Here is a 17040-nt window from a genome sequence, read left to right as displayed (position 1 = left end):
CGACTGACTGTGTGGAGTTTGCACGTTCTCCCCGTGTCTGCGTGGGTTTCCTCCGGGTGCTCCGGTTTCCTCCCACAGTCCAAAGAAGTGCAGGGTCAGGTGAATTGGCCATACTGAATTGCCCGTAGTGTTAGGTAAGGGGTATGGGTGGGTTTCGCTTTGGTGGGTCGGTGTGGACTTGTTGGGCCGAAGGGCCTGTTTCCACACTGTAATGTAATCTAATCTAAAAAGAACACCTCTGGGACACCCGCACCAACCAACCCAACCGCCTGTGGTCGAAAACTTTAACTCCCCCTTCCACTCTGCCAAGGACATGCAGGTCCTTGGCCTCCTCCATCGCCAGACAATGGCAATACGACGCCTGGAGGAAGAGCGCCTCATCTTCCGCCGAGGAACCCTCCAAACACAAGGGATGAATGCAGATTTCTCCAGTTTCCTCATTTCCCCTACCCCCAACATTTCTCAGTCCCAACCCTCGGACTCAGCATCGCCTTCTTGACCTGCAATCTTCTTCCCGACCTCTCCACCCCCACCCCTTCTCCAGCCTATCACCCTCACCTTAACCTCCTTCCACCTATCGCATTCCCAACGTCCCTCCTCCCTACCTTTTATCCTGAAGAAGGGCTTATGCCCGAAACATCGATTCTCCTGTTCCTTGGATGCTGCCTGACCTGCTGCGCTTTTCCAGCAACACATTTTCACCTTTTATCTTAGCCTGCTTGGCACACCTTCCACATTCCTGAAGAAGGGCTTATGCCCGAAACGTCGATTCTCCTGCTCCTTTGATGCTGCCTGACCTGCTGCGCTTTTCCAGCAACACATTTTTCAGCTATGCCCTCTTGTCCGAGCTTCACCTACCTGGGAAACATCCTATCTACTTCTATTTTATCAATTCCCTTCATAATTTTATATGTTTCTGTAAGATTGCCCGCCCCCATTCTTCTGAATTCCAATGAAAATAATCCCTACCTACTCAAGTCTCTCCTCATAAACCAACCCCCTCAACTCCAGAATCAACCTGGTGAACCTCCTCTGCACCCCCCGCCCAGTGCCAGTACATCATTCTTAAGAATGGAGACCAAATCTGGACACAGTGCTCCAAGTGTGGCCTCACCAAGAGATAGAGACACCTCTGAGTGAAAGACAAGGTGTTAAGGACAACACTGGAATAGCCTATGGTTTAAATGATTCCTTTTGTTTTGTGATCCTAACAATCTGCAGTCCTGCCACTGAGTTTATCACGTCAAAACAAACAAGGCAGCGGTAACATAACCACACGAAGCCGGGGCTAAGGCACAGCAGTTAAGAATTAGCCGGGTTTTTGTTTTCAAGCAGCACGCCCCCGTTCAAACGCCGTTGATTTACCTCAGGGCGGTTGTGGCCGAGTGCAGCAGCAGCATATTTCCCCCCACCCCCACCAACCGCCGCCCACCCACCATTCCCGGGTCCGCCTCCTCCCGAGCTCCGGCTACTCGCCCAATCCCGCAGATTGGTTCCGACTCCCCGGCACGCCACCATCTTTAGCGGCAACATGGGTAAAGCATTTCCAATCTTTTATTTATTTATTTTATTTTTGAAAAAAACATCTTTCAAACAAAAATCAAAAGCAAAGGGTGTATTCCCCGCTGCCTCGTGTTTGTTCGCCCTTTGTAATTTTCGGGTCAGCGGCGAAGGGGTTGTTTAGGAGGAGGTGAAGGGTTGTTGTTTGTGTGGTGTTTGGGGGGGGGTTGGGGGGGGGAGGTGGTGTGTGAGGGGAGGGCGGCCTCGGGCTTTATTGTGTCTCGGGGTTTTTGTGGCGATCCCTAGGCCTAGGCCGCGGCCTGACCATTGAAAAGTGTCTCCTTCCCTTCCTCAGTCGAAGTTATCCTCATCGCCCCGCCGCGGAAGGCTTAATGTTGTTAATCTTTTTTTGAAATGCCGCGTCGAGTTTTTGCGAAAAATAGGGTGTCATTTTTTCAAAAAAAAACATGAACTTGCTTTGATTAGTGCGCGTGCGCTTTGCGGGAGCACGGGGAATGTTTAAAGCTGAGAATTTATTTACTCCGTGCAGATGGTTTTAAATGCAAGTTCACAGTCGTGATTTTGCAGAGAACTTGCATGTTTCTTTGGAAACCAGGACACTTTTTTTGACCGAATTCTCACGTTTGTTCTCTCTCCCGGGTGTATTTGTGCCGCGCGCGGTTTGTAGTCCGGCGCCTCACTGCGCATGGGCAGGCGCTCCGAGCCACACACAAATAAGACGAAAACCTGCCCGTTTCGAAGCGGCGAGGCCGCCCTCGCTCCGGGAAGGAGAGTGGACATCGGACGGGAATGTGGCCGAAGCCCTCCCCTCCCTAGCCCCAGGGTCGCGAGTGTGGAGTGCCCCGTTCGGGCGGGAAGGCGGGCAGCAGGGGCCGGCGCAGACTACAACTCCCGGCAGCCCCCGCGGTGCGGCGCCATGTTGGAATTTCCCGCGCCTGCGCACTGGCGGCGCTCGGTCACCGTGGCGGGTTGTGAAGAAGCCTTTTGTTTGTGTGTTTCTTTTGCATTTTTACCAAAACAGATTGTGTATTTTTGCAAGATTTGTTTTCTTAGATTATAGTAATCGTGGGATTTGAAGACGGTTTAAAATACAATTATTACCGTCGGCCGCTCCTTTTTATAAAAGGTACGGGTTTGCATTTTAAACGTTACCTTTTTAAAGTTGCAAACACCACCTGCAGCTTAACGGGGACTCGTTGCATTAATTAGAAAATATTTTTCCACTTCACCGAATCCTCCTCCATTCGCCGCCCAATTTGAAGGCGTCAGTTGGGGTTCGGTGGGTGGCGTTTGGTCTCTGAAGTCGGAAGGTTCAAGCCCCATTTCAGAGACTTGAGCGTGCAGTCTAGGCCAACACTGTGTGGTGCAGCAATGAGGGGGTGCTGCACTGCCAGAGGTGCCATCTTTTCGGTGGGACGCTAAATGGAGAGGCGCTGTGGGATTGCTAAAGATCCCGTGGCCACTCTTCCAGAAGATGGGGACGCCGTCGCGTCCTGACCGTTATTTGCCCCTGTACTAACAACGCAGGAGCCAAATGAGGAAAATCTAAACGGATAATTGCTAATTTACTGCAAATGTTAAAAATTTAAAATCTCAAAGAATGCTGAAAATACTTAACCGTAGAGGGAGATAATGAATGATTCTAGTCGATGAAGGACTTTATTTATTACAGAGAGATTATCTGATCATATCACATTGCTATTTGATGCAGTGACTTCCTTTAAGAATTGGACAGCAGCATTCATTCAATAATTTGCTCTGCTGTGAATCGTCTTTTGTTTTGTGCACATTTTGACCCCCACAGCATAGGAGAAGGAGGAGAGTTTCTTCATAGGCGCAACCTTGTCAGCCAGATCTTTGGCAAAGGTTTAGCAGCAGGTTCTTGTCAACTAATGCCAAAATATTTGAGGAGAAAGTGAGGTCTGCAGATGCTGGAGATCAGAGCTGAAAATGTGTTGCTGGAAAAGCGCAGCAGGTCAGGCAGCATCCAGGGAACAGGAGAATCGACGTTTCGGGCATAAGCCCTTCCTTCAGGAAGGAAGGGCTTATGCCCGAAACGTCGATTCTCCTGTTCCCTGGATGCTGCCTGACCTGCTGCGCTTTTCCAGCAACACATTTTCAGTTAATGCCAAAATATGCCATGCCTTTCACAAACTCAGATTTCAACCAAGAAGTAGTTTTGAAGTGTAATCACTGTTTAATGTGGGAAATGTAGCAACCAGTTTGGACACCATAAGTTCTCTCAAACAGTAATGTAGCAGTGGTCAGATCTGTAATGATTTTAAATAAAATGTTGAAACTCAACAAGACTGGCAGCTTCTGTGGAGAGATAATCGGGTAATATTTCAAGTCTGCTATAAACTCTTCAGAACAAATGTTTAGTCTTATTTGTTGAAGGATAAGTGGTGGAGACACCAGGGAGAACTCCCCTGTTGTTTTTCTGGGTTGCTGTGGATATTTTGCATTTATCTAAGAAGGCAGATGGCACTTAAGGTCTCATCAGATGTACTATCCAAAATATGTTACAAGGCACGTATGTGGGGGGGATTAGAACCCACAATCTTCTAACTGTAAGGTGAAAATTCTGCCACTGAGACTTAGCTGACACTTTAATCAAGGCCTCTGGTGACAGTTCTGCAGGATAACCTGTTGTTGACCTGAATGAAGTGATGCACCTGTTACTGTAGTTCATATTGTTGAAGAGGCATACTAGGTGAAGGTGTTGCCAGGATACAGTGAAATGTGCCAGGCAGTATTAGTACTGTGAAACTGGCTGCGATGCGGTACAGGGTCTCATTGAAACCAGTATTTTGGTTGGTACTGACTTCAGGTCTCTTGCACTGATTGGTACTCGGCAGTTAAAATTTCCTGAAAATAGAATGACATCCAGAAAGACTAAATCTATATATTTTTAAAAATCCTTTGAAGGACGAGAAAGTGGGGAGAATGTGAGCTGATTTTTAATGAGAAATCTCTGCAGAGCAGTGGAGTTTAGATTTACGCTGCTTTTCCATTGCTGCTGTTTTAATTCTAATTCCAGGAGATCTGGTTTCTGAGCTTGTTTCCAAGGTTGTGTTAACACCTGGTTCACATTCCAGTAACAGATTCATTGTCTCATGAGTCCACAATCAGTAAATAATGTTGCCAAGAGTTAGTGCACTGTGTAAGTGCAAATATTGGTCAATAGTGTGAATGAAGGATTTTGAATATAGGCCTCTCAGACAAGTTATAATGGTGTCAGACACAAAGATTTAGTAAAACCACTAGTTCATACTGAATGGAGTCCAGGCATATGGGCCTTAGCCAAGTTATGTTCTGAGGGAGGTTACATCCTGACGGTTTTTTGTTGGGGAATGGCAATATCGTTTGGTTCCAGTCAACTATGACTCAAATAATTTCACCTTAAAGTCCCACTGTTGTTTATAAGAATTTTCTTTACTTGTGATATAGGACTAAAAATTTCATAGGTTTCATTTTGTGATTAGTCAGTTTGACCTCAGATCTGCCTCCCTGCAGTTGCAAGCTGTGAACGGTTAAAACTGGGTTCTCTATTGTAAATTGCTGCCAGCAAGCCTGATGTTAAACTGGACTGCAGGTTTGACATGGCAACGCGCTTGACGTGTTATGTGGGTTGCAGACTTTTACTCAGACATGTAATCTCAGTTTTCCTCATCTGACTGTTGCAGCTCCTCAGGATCTCCATGTTTGAATTAACATTGCTTTTTAACCAATTCCTATTCTTTAAACATCTATCTCAAGCAAAACAAGATGTTTTAAACTAGTTTTTGAAAAATGTTCTAAGTAGGTGATTAGATAATCCAAACTGTTGACTACCCAGCCTGGGACTGTAAATGTTCACATTTCACACTGAAGAACTTTGGAGGGAAGGGATTTGCAGTGTAATGTACAGAATATGAAGCTTGTTGCTGTCTGGAATTATGAGGGATTTAACTTTTTACGCAAGATGATACTGAAACCCATGAATTGGTGATGGATGCAATTTTCAAGAGCATCTTCTGATTCTTCTGAAGCTGACTTTCACTTCAATGTGTGTGTCTGTCTAAAATTTTAGTCCTTCGAATGTTTTTTATTTTCAGTGTTCACTATAAACCTGCACGATTAGTTGGATCAGTAAGCTCTTATTTTTATGTTGGCTTATGTAACATTTGGCCATGTTCAGTGAAAATTATTAAAATATATTCTATAACTATTTTCTGTATTGCAACAGTGATTACCTAAAAGGTATTTAATTACCTGCAGTGGAACTTTTGGAAGTCCTGTGTTTGTGAAAGTGTTTATAAAATTATGGTTGCTGCTACTGCTCCATACCTAGTATTTCTTAGTTCCCTAACTCTTCTCAAATCTTCAGCCTACACATTTGTTCTTCAAAGGATCCAGCCTTCTGTCAGTCCATTAGTTTGTCAGTGAACATTTTGAGCTTGGGTGATTGTCCTGGGTGTGTAGGGGGAGGAGCAATGAGAATTAAATATACTCTCATCGCTGTTAATGAATGGAACCAGGAGAATGGGAATATCTCATCATTCTTAAACCATTCTTGGCACATGGGAGCACTCACTGACAAAGCTGTACATCCCTACTTGCCAATAAGCAGTTTGATGCAATTGAAAGAAATATTTTTGATAGTGTATCACCTTTCCTGACTGCAGGATGCCCCAAAATGCCATATAGATAATGAGGTTATCCTGCTTTGAAGTGCAATCATGGTTATGTTGTAGAAAACACCGTGGCCAAATTTGTGTGAAGTAAGATCCCATAAGCAGTAATGTGCTGATTACCAACAAGCAACTCAATTTTAGTGATACTGACTGAAAGAGATATAATGGTCAGGTCACTGGGAAGAATGCTCCTGCTCTTTGATATGGTGCCATGGGATCCTTTGTGCCTGCGTGAGAGGGCAGACTATGGCTTCAATTTAACATATCTGAAATATTCTCCATATTGCAGAAGTCTTATAGTACCGCATTGAAGCGGCAGCATGGCTTATAGGCTCAGTCTCTGGTGTGGAACTTGAACCCGCAACCTTCTAATTAGTAGGTACTTGAACCAATAATGACCTTGTTTTCTTTTGGTGAGGTGGAGTTGGCATGTGATATCTAAAACAATTTTATGCGTGGAGTGAATTCTCTGGTCTTGTAAACACAATAATAGGCAAAGGTTTAAACAAAGAAGAGGTCTTCAGCAAACCACATTATATTAAATGCAGATGAAAAAAACGCACAGGAAATGCATAATAAGTCAAGACATCTGAAAGCTAAAGGGAGCAGACAGCAGACCAGGTGCAGTCCTTCTCCACACAGCATCATGGGGCTGGAACACTGAACGTGGAAGCTGGCCAAGATGCATAAGGCCAGTGGTGCTGATACTCCTGTTTGTTGAGGCAGTTTGCTGCAAAGTACTTTTACAAATAGTTCTGGGGAAAAAAATCCCTGCAGTACTTTTTAAATGTAGACTTTTTTGATAATATTAAAACAATTTTGAAACAGCAAAATGTGCCAAATACTTTCTTCTAAGTAACAGAAACAATGATTTTTGCCAACCATTTTCAAGAAATTGAACCTCCTGCAGGAACAGCTAAAGGAGAGAAGCAGAAAAAAGTTGCATTTTCTAAATGTTTAGAAACCATCAACAGCAGAGGATTGGAGATTGGAAAGCAGTCAAAACAACTAATGGAATATTGGCCTTTAGCCCAAGTGATGCTCCTGTTATGTAGAGTCTGACAAAGGCTCTATTTAGAGTAATCATTCATTTCTGAACACTGTACCTCAGGAAACAATATATTGGATTTGGAGGGGGTGCAGTAATTAAATGAAGAGGTGGTGTTACATACATTCAGTTTGTATTCCCCTGAGTTTAGAGGATTAATCAGATCAGGTGCTTAAATGTTAAAAGGATCCAACATGTAGAAACCTCCCTCTAGTGGTGGAAACAAAGAACTAAAGGATACAATTGTGTGGGGTGGTGGTAAAAACCCACCTGATTCATCAAATTTCTGTAGATTTGGAAACCTGCGATCCTTACCCAGTCTGACCTCCTGTGACTCTGACTCCCAATGATGTGGGTGACCCTGAATTGACCGTTGTAATATCTTAGGAATAGGCAAAAGTGAGGACTGCAGATGCTGGAAATCAGAGTCTAGATTAGAGTGGTGCTGGAAAAGCACAGCAGGTCAGGCAGTATCCAAGGAGCAGGAAAATCAACATTTTGGGCAAAAGCCCTTAGGAATGCCTTTACTGGCTGATTGGCTGGGTTAAAATCCTGGGACTTGTCCCTACACCACATGGACTGGAGTGGTTTGAGGAGGAGGTTCACCACATCTGGGATGGTCAATAAGTGTGTTTAGCTAGTGATGTCATGCCCTGTGAATGAACAGATTATTAGAGTCACAGGATGGTGAAAATTTCAAACACTCCAACAGGCTGTGGATACTAGGGAACAATTGGCGTGTGCAGCATTGATGGATTGATGTTTATGGGTAAGTGAGTTGTGGAAGACTAAGTAAAGTTGGAACAGACTGGTTAAAGAGCCTCCTGTTATTGCATCTGTGCACGTGATATTCGCCTTATTCCTTCTTGCACCTGAACTCGATATAGATTTATGGTCAGGATGCTGCTTTAAGAGGTTGTGGGATGTAGATGCAATCTGATTCATGTGATGCTTGCTGCCTTCCAACTTGCTGGGAGGGCTAGCATAGGGCCACAGAGACTGACTTCTAGTTGTAGGTTTTTCAGCAAACAGTTGAGCTACCTTTGCAATCATTTAACACTGTTGAGCAAGGAGTATTATCTGGTTGTTGATGAAGCCCACATGGTGCAGATGTTTCCTTTTCCCCCCTGTTTTCTCAGCATCACATTCATTGGCTGTCCTGAGAAGACTTAGTCTGCTTGTTTGACAATGATACTACACCTTTAAACTCCATGGATTTGGACAACTTTTTCCAAGCTCAGTCTATTTTACACAAAATACTGAGACTTTGCTATTGCAATGATCACAGTTCTGATTTAAGGCCCTTAAATTCCTTACCCTGCAACTGTAGTAAGGTTGATTTGTTCTCTCCCGTATGGTTTCTGTATGTGGTATATGAAGCTCAGTGCTTTCATTACCGGCAAGTCTGTGCTCGAATACCCCATCAGACGGTTTTGCTGAATTACCCAAGAGGATATCTAATCTTATTCTTTTCGTGCGATGATGATTTTCTGCTAATAAAGATTTACTTGCTGAAGTTTCTTTATATTTTTTAAGAAGTCACAGCTACCTGCCCTTTGTATAATTCTATGCAGCTGGTCTGTGGAATTAGCCACTAGCTGTGCAATACACAAGTTTACTCATATTTGTCACAAGCCACACCAAGCCTTAGACTAGTCCATCTTCTAGCAAATGACTACAGAAGTAGAATACAGTATTAAGTCAGGGGTGCAAATAACTTGGAATTTTATAGTAAACCCCAACCTAGTATGGTGTGAGCATTCACACGACCCTGGCAAGACTCATTCCTGATGAAGAGCTTATGCTCGAAACATCTACTCTCCTGCTCCTTGGATGCTGCCTGATCAGCTGTGCTTTTCCAGCACCATACTTTTTGACTCTGATCTCCAGCATCTGCGGTCCTCTGTTTCTCCCAAGACTATCTTGGACTTCTGTAATGAGAATCTTTCGATCCTAAAAATAGGAATAAATCTCCAGCAAAATAGTGACAGCAGAAATAGTTGCGTGAACACTATTATGAAAATCAGTCATTTACAGTACTGTGTCAAACGGGAATTCCCCTATCATCTCGATTTTGCCTGGAGCTTGTAGTTTCACTTTATGTAGCCAAAAAAAATCCACAATTTCTTTATTTTTAAATCGAATATCTGACTCGGACTCTGTTCCCGTTGAAATATAAGTAGATGTTATGAACTTATTTTCCACAGTGAGATTGCCTATCACAACAGCTGAGAAGTTAATGCATAGGGAAAAGAAATGGAATTTGCTAGACTAGAGGAATCGACTGAGGGTTGGGAGTTTGACTGGTCCTGGTGATAAGTTGAAAATGTTGAAACCCATTTTGTTTAAGCCCTGTTGATCTGGTATCAACAGTTCTCTAGGCTGTATGCAAACGAGGCAGTTGTACACGTTCAGTTCCAGACATCACCATGGCTCTGGTTGATGTAACTTTACTTTGTCCTTTGTTTGGTCATTGAGGTTTTAAAGAGGGTGATCATTTTTGTTTTAAATTGCACCATTGCGAAACTGCCTTACATCCCTGACCATGCTCTTTTAACTCTTTACCTCTCACCTCCCCCACATACTATTACACACGTACAATCACTTACATCTGTATAATACATAATGTGGTAAGATACTGCTTTATGGGAGTGTCTTTGTTTAACACAAAAACCAAGCCAGGTAAGGAGATATTAGAGCAGGTGCCCAAAACCTGATCCAAGAAGTAGGTTTTAAGAAGCACCTTTAAAGGTAGAGGGAGTGGCAGAGTCTGAAGTTTGAGGAAGAAATTCCTTTAAAGACCCAGACAGCTGAAAATATACCAATAGTGGAGTTATAAGAAATGGTATAAGAGGCCAGAAGTGGAATGCAATGGTAATATCACTAGAATGATGTTCGAGTCTGTAATGTTCTGGGGATGTTAGTTCAGATCCAATTATGGTCACATTTGAACTCAATAGAAAATTTAGAATAAAAAAAGCTACACTAATGGTGACAATGTAACCTTTCTCAATTCTCGGATATAAACCCATCTGGTTCACTAATGTCCTTTTTAAGGGAGGAAATTACGATTAGGGAGAGCAATAAATGCTGGTCCAGCCAGAAATGCCCACATCCTCCCATAAACAAATTGAAAGTGTAAGATTGAAGGAGACTATAGAGATTGGGAGGGGCAAGACAATGCAAGTGTGTGAAAATAATAAGAATTTCAAAATCATCAATTTTTTTTACATCCTGCAAACTTTCAGTTGACGCTCATTATGAACTGTACACCATCAGTGTGGTAGGCTGTCCTTTTAGAGTGTGTCTGGGAGGGGGCAGTAAGTAATGAATTCTGTTTTGATCAGAATATTGTTTCTGTTGATTTTACAAATTTTAAATTTAGTTCACCATGTTTATTTTTTAAACAGCCTCAGCCTCACTTCTGAATTTAAGACTGGACACAATGGGGAAAAAGCAAAACAAGAAAAAAGTGGAGGAGGTTCTAGAAGAGGAGGAGGAAGAGTACGTCGTGGAAAAAGTACTGGACAGGCGTATCGTGAAAGGGAAAGTGGAATATCTGCTGAAGTGGAAAGGATTCTCGGAGTGAGTGTTTAACTAACTTCATGTTAGCTTCAGTAACAATTCTGGCCCAGGTAACTGTCCATTCTTCATGTCGGCCTTGGAAGGCGTGTAATACAGATTCAGTAGAATACTACCCAGGTTAGATAATGAGGAGAGATCACATAAATTATACCCTGGTCACTGAAAGGAAGTTTAGATTTAGAACTGGTGTCAGGAGAATTTTAAAGCTACAGAATTGGCATCCATCAGTGTTTACTGGACAGTGTTAGGATGAGACTGAGAAGGTGATTGAATGAAACCGTACGGAAAAAGATGAATAAATTTGATTAGAACTATTGTTTGAATAATAAATACCAGTAGAGATTGATTCGATTGGCCTGTTTTGTGTTCATTTCCATGTATTATTTCCCTGGAATCTAGATGGTTAAAGGGTAATTTAATGAATAGTTTAGGATTTTTGAAAGGAATGGTTAGGGCAGATGAAGGGGCATAACCTGATCAAATCAGAGCCATGCCATTCAGGAAGGAAATTAAGCAAGCACTTTTCTTCCCACCACAGATGATGGAAATGTGGAATTGTTTTCCACAAAAAGCAGTATGTGCGCGCTGGATTCATCATTTTAAAATTTGAGATTAAGTATAGACACAGGATGTTAATGGATGTGGGGCCAAAGTCCAATTCAGCCATGTCTTTCTGAAATGGTGAAAGAGGCTGGTTCCTGAATGCCTGTTCCTATAAGAGGTATTTTTACAGAAGGCAGTAACCATCATGTGGAGTATCGTGGCCAAGCCGGATCATGTCCAAGTGCCACATACACATTTACCATTCCTGGTCACCACATAAGGAGTGGGACAGAGAGAATCCTTTGACACTATGCAGTAAAGCTATCAGATGAGTTTCATTTTGGAACTGTGAATAATCACTTAATAGTTAATATCTTCACGAAGCAATTAGATTACATCTTTTGCCTTCTTAACCACTCCATTAACATCTTTTAATCACATTGGCATGTGATTCTCAAGTTAAAAAAGAAGCAAAAAATAGCAGTCAAATTTCCTTAATTTAGTCTCCAGAAATAAATTTGAATGGCCAAAGCCCTCTGTATTGTCCCATAACCCAGCCAAAGTGGTATCCCCTGTCTCATTGCAGTCCAGTAGTTAAGGTGAGGCCCTTCCCTTGTGTGCTGTCTCCCCCACACCCCCTCTTTCTTTGTCTTCAATTCTATGCAATGTTGTAGCGCAATGAACAAAAGTGATACGATGAATTGGTTATTTTCTGAAAGTGTTTTTTAAGAAGATTAAAGTTCATATTGGAACTTTGACGATCTCTATAAACAGGGGATACACACACTTAGGTGTTGGGGCACTGATTTATGAGCTTCTCTATCTGTGTTTGTGGTTTACTGTTAGGAGAGTACAGGCTAAATCATTGTGGGTTACAGTGAATTACGGCAGCATCCGAGAAGCAGGAAGATAGATGTTTTGGGCAGGAGCCCTTCATCAGATTTTCCTGCTCCTCGGATGCTGCCTGACCTGCTGTGCTTTTCCAGCACCACTCTAATCTCCAGCATCTGCAGTCCTCACTTTCGCCTACAGTGAATTATGCCAAAGTACGGCTCAGAAGTCCTCCTCCATTCAACATCTGCTGTGTTTCAGCTGCATCACTTGCAATGCAGGAGACTGCACAGTTTCCACAGCCTGGAGTGTGTTAGATATTCCTAAATATGTGTAGAACGTATATATTTGATTGCAGATCTGATGTATTCTATATTATGCTGAGTGATGCTGGACAGAAAACTTAATGTAGTCCCAATTAAGCATTTGTATGAAAATCCCTGTCCCATCTAATCTTGCCCCAGTGGCCCAGCAGCAGTTATATCCATGTTGTCCCTATTTGAGACTGGTGATTAGGAGCTGAGCTTTTTTTGGGTGGGTGCCGGGATGGAGGGAAAGGGGGCAATAGTTGTTTGCTTGTTTGTTGGCAGACTGCAGTCTATAAAGTGAACTAATTTTTTTCAGTGATGACAATACATGGGAACCTGAGGAGAATCTTGACTGTCCTGATCTCATCGCAGAATTTTTACAGTCCCAGAAAATAGCACATGATGGAATAGATAAAACAGAGGGGCCCAAACGGAAAGCAGAGTCTGATACTGAAACTGAGGAAAATAAAAACAAGAAGAGGCGAGAGGAGGTCAGTGAGTATGCTTTTTTTCAATATTACCTGTTCTTCCATATTGAGCACATACTCTAACCTTGAACTGAGTAAACAGTGTTTATTACAAAGTAAATTCCTAGGAACATTTTCAACACGGTGGCACAGTGGTTAGCGCTGCTGCCTCACAGCGCCAGAGACCCGGGTTCAATTCCCGCCTCAGGCGACTGACTGTGTGGAGTTTGCACGTTCTCCCCGTGTCTGCGTGGGTTTCCTCCGGGTGCTCCGGTTTCCTCCCACAGTTCCAAAGATGTGCAGGTCAGGTGAATTGGCCATGCTAAATTGTCCGTAGTGTTAGATTAGGGGTATGGGTGGTTTTTGCGCTTCGGCAGGTCGGTGTGGACTTGTTGGGCCAAAGGGCCTGTTTCCACACTGTAAAGTAATCTAATCTAATCTAATCTAATCTAATCTGTTTTGTTACAAAGGGATAAATGACCTCCTTTGCTGTAATCTGTGGCTTTCTAGAATTATTCTGGTGAGGAGAGAGTCTGTAATTGGCCATTCCTTCCAAGTTTAGCTGTAAAGTGTAGCAATAGAATTATGAATCCATTTGCCCTTCAATTCTTGTTCCTTGCCCTGGGTTCCCATCAAATCAATGTGCAGAGTTAGAATCAAGACAGAGGACAGTCTAGATCATGTACCATGAGAGCAAACGCAAGTGTGCAAAACAGCTACTTAAACTACTGTCCCTTGGTGAGAAACAAGCTCATAGTCTCTAGGGGAGTAGTCAGATACTGTGGATCAAGGTGCTCAACAATAATTCTTGGCGATTTCTCTGGTACGGATTGTGCCAGATCTTGTCTATATTTTAGTACCCGGATGACTGTTTATTGGCCAAGTTAATGTGGGACATTCCATAGGACTTGGAGAGTTAAACTCTAGAATTCTCCACATCACTTGTTGAGTTAGAGTCACCCTCATCCCTTGAGTTTGCTCAACACAGTCTCTCTGTGGATTTCTTGGCTTGTCACAGTGATGACACACCATCTTCCCACCCCTCCTCCCTGGCTGAGGTCTAATCTGTTTCTCTTGCAGCAGGAGAAACCAAGAGGTTTTGCCAGAGGATTGGAGCCAGAGCGTATTATTGGGGCTACGGACTCCAGCGGAGAGCTCATGTTCCTCATGAAGTGGTGAGTTTTAGCTTTTAAAATTGATTTGTGAATTTAAACCTCTTGCCGAACAAAGTTACTCTGGCTAGAGAGCTCAATCTATGGATGGGAACATAAACCAGTCCCTAACTAGCACTAAATTAGCACCCAAGAGCTAAAGAGTGGCTGTAGAGAAGGGTGGAAGAAAAACCTCGTAGAATGGAATCATTAAGTTTAGTAGTAGGCTGTCTGGCATATCGTGCCTGTATGAACTATGACAGAATTATCCAGTTACTCTTGTCTTCACCACTTCTGCCCCCAACCCAGAAAATGAGATACAAAGTTTTTCACCAAAAATAATCTGTCTGGGTAGGAGCTGTTGATGCGAGCTTAACTGATCTGCTTGCATGTGTTATGTATTTGCAGGTTCCAGACCAAGTCAGATTAAATGTTGTTCATACATTTATGCATTTCTATCCTCCACCCAGGAAAAATTCTGATGAAGCTGATTTGGTTCCAGCAAAAGAGGCAAATGTCAAGTGTCCCCAGGTGGTTATCTCATTTTATGAGGAACGTCTGACGTGGCATTCGTACCCATCTGAAGAGGAAGAAAAGAAGGAGGAAAAGTAACCGAGGGAGAGGGGCTTAAGCATCTCCCATTACAACTTTACAAGACGAGAAAATAATCCCGACTTTTCAGAAAGTGGTTTTCAGTTGTACAGGTGTATAGTTCTCCGGGTGTACCTTTTCTCAATTCTTTCAGACCCATATCATTGTCAGCATTTGAGAGGGGATGGGACAGGTTGTGTTTTTAAATGCAGCATGATTTTTTTCCTCCAGATTTTGGATAACAACTGTAGAAGCCAGTGAATTGTAGATTAGTTACCTTGGCTTGTAGGATAGGGTTTGAGTCCTCAAAGGGGAAAGGAGTCTGTAGGGCTGATGTGCCATTTAAACAGTAGCCTCTTTTTAATATGTCTGATGGTTTTGGTTGAAATTCCTCCCTCTCCTCAGCCTTCTCCTTCACATGTTCCAGATCTGAAGGGCAGCTTGGATAAAATTTATCTGTCTTGTGTCTTGAGGTGTGACAACTACTTTAGAAAGCCCTGTGTGGCTGCCTAATGGTTGTAGTCACACCCCTATTGGAGTGAGGCTGCTCCTGAGTATCCTGCCATTGTGAGCCTCGCTCCCCTGGATTTCTTTTCTCTTTGTTTTTAAGGTAGTGTTTCAGTTATAGTGAAAGACTCTCCTCTTGTTGGCTAGTGCAGGCTGCTCTACTATTAAACAATAAACCTCAGTTCGTGAGAAAGGTGTTCTTAAAAGGTCAAATGATATTGGACAGGCTTTCTTAAAGGGTCAAATTCTTGAGGTTGCTGATGGGTGCAAAAGACTCCAGTCTTGTGAGGTAGAGCAACTTGCTGTTCTTGTGGCTTAGGCAGTTTTAAACTTCATTTTTTTTTAAACGTTAATACTTGCTCATTGTTCAACTTCCACTGCCCAGTGATAGAATCTGTGCTGCTGCTGCCACCCACGAGTGTGTGAGGAGAAAGCAGGTGTGTACCACAAACAAACTGCAGAAAGACCTAGCAGTTTTCAGCGTCGGAACAAAGAGACACTTGGTTTTTTACTGTGGTCAGGAAGAGGTTTATCCCAACAGCTTCACTGTGCCTTTCCCACATTTCCTGCTCATATTGCACGACCAGCTGGTTATGATGGTATAGGTTGAGATTCCCAACTACCATATCCTAGTGCAGCACCATATTCTCCATTATCTTGCCATCCCTGGCCTGGTGACCTTTGAAGGTATGCATTGTAGTGCTCTAATAATTCCATCTTTATTTCCAAACAGCTGTGTAAAGCATGACACCTTATGGCCAGAGGTCATCGAACTCAGCTGGGGAATGAGGAGCACATGAGTAGGTACTAAGTGTAATTATCACTCTGGGAATGTTTGGTGGATATTCCAAGGATCTCTTTTAAGCTCATTTGGTCCCAGGATACTGTTTTAGTGTTGCCTCAGTTGTTTGATTGGTGAAACCTCTTACTGAACAATTATATGTTCAACCTGTTTGGGAGGAGAGGGACATTGTGTAGCAAATAAGTGTGTATCACATTTACATCTGCTCCTTTTCCTAAGGCATTGATCTTGTGGATGGCAATTGGGAGTGGATGAGGCTTTCCCTGCCCCAAGTCACAAATCAAACCAAAAGAAACTACCTATTTTTTAAAAATTCCCCTGTAGAATTGAGATTCTTATCGGAGTACTGGTTGTGTTTTGTCTATCTGGGGGGGGGAGAGAGGAGGGAGGAGAGGAGAAAGAGAAGTGTGTTGTTTGATTATAATCCACATGCCGTAGACCTGGAAAAGGGATGTGGCTGCTGTTTCCACAGTGGCCTTTCCCAACTGGCTGCAACATCAATTCAACAGTGTCCTAATGCAGGAAAAGTATTGCTTTGACAGTGTTTGTGTAACTGGGGTAAGACTGATTATGTTCTCATTCGTAATCTTATTAAACGTGATGCGGGGGGGGGGGGGGGGGTCAGGCAGGGTGGGGCAACAGCACCACCAACTAGCAGACTTGGGGGGGGGGGGGGGGGGGGGGGGGGGGAGTGGGAAATGATGTGGGTACATTTCAGGTATTTGTGGAAGGAAAAAATACAAGCATGGAAACTAAAGTATTAGTGCCACTTTCCTAGTTTTCATACGTTGCAGCTCTTCTGTCTGATTCGCATTTAATCATCAAATGTTGTCTTTTAGAGGGGGAGAACTGATTTTAGCTGGTTTTAAAGGATCTGTTTTTGTAGAATTCCTATTAAGTATTGTGATAACTGCTCCTGCAACATTACACTGTTGTTTAACAGGAACGCAAATATTATGTAATAAAACAGGAAAAACACAATTGTGTGAATTTCTTTTAATAACTGGACA

General features: G+C 42.9%; 2 protein-coding genes across 7 annotated transcripts in view; one reads left to right on the top strand and one right to left on the bottom strand.

Moving 5' to 3' along the window:
* The window catches only part of LOC122539732 (sorting nexin-11-like), a 126066-nt gene extending 124619 nt beyond the window's left edge, over positions 1–1447 (bottom strand). For both annotated transcript variants that reach the window (XM_043674763.1, XM_043674762.1), the window contains exon 1: positions 1366–1447. The gene's annotated coding sequence lies outside the window, so the exon portion shown is untranslated. The remainder of the gene's footprint in view (positions 1–1365) is intronic.
* cbx1b (chromobox homolog 1b (HP1 beta homolog Drosophila)) overlaps positions 1–16660 on the top strand; it is a 30038-nt gene extending 13378 nt beyond the window's left edge. The window contains exons 1-5 of one of the 5 annotated variants that reach the window (XM_043674757.1): positions 1449–1535; positions 10656–10830; positions 12829–13003; positions 14060–14154; positions 14601–16660. In XM_043674757.1, coding sequence (XP_043530692.1) covers positions 1532–1535; positions 10656–10830; positions 12829–13003; positions 14060–14154; positions 14601–14742 — 591 coding nt within the window. In that variant the 5' untranslated portion in view covers positions 1449–1531 and the 3' untranslated portion in view covers positions 14743–16660. Of the gene's footprint in view, positions 1–1448; positions 1536–1672; positions 1691–2519; positions 2648–10655; positions 10831–12828; positions 13004–14059; positions 14155–14600 lie in introns of those variants that run through there. The other 4 variants (XM_043674760.1, XM_043674758.1, XM_043674759.1 and 1 more) reach the window with 4 other exon arrangements.
* Positions 16661–17040: the final 380 nt, after the last annotated feature.

This window comes from Chiloscyllium plagiosum, chromosome 33, assembly GCF_004010195.1.
Source record: "Chiloscyllium plagiosum isolate BGI_BamShark_2017 chromosome 33, ASM401019v2, whole genome shotgun sequence".
In the NCBI taxonomy this organism is placed as follows: domain Eukaryota; kingdom Metazoa; phylum Chordata; class Chondrichthyes; order Orectolobiformes; family Hemiscylliidae; genus Chiloscyllium; species Chiloscyllium plagiosum.
Note: the sequence above shows the minus strand (reverse complement) of the source record. Positions and strands in the feature narration are given on the sequence as shown.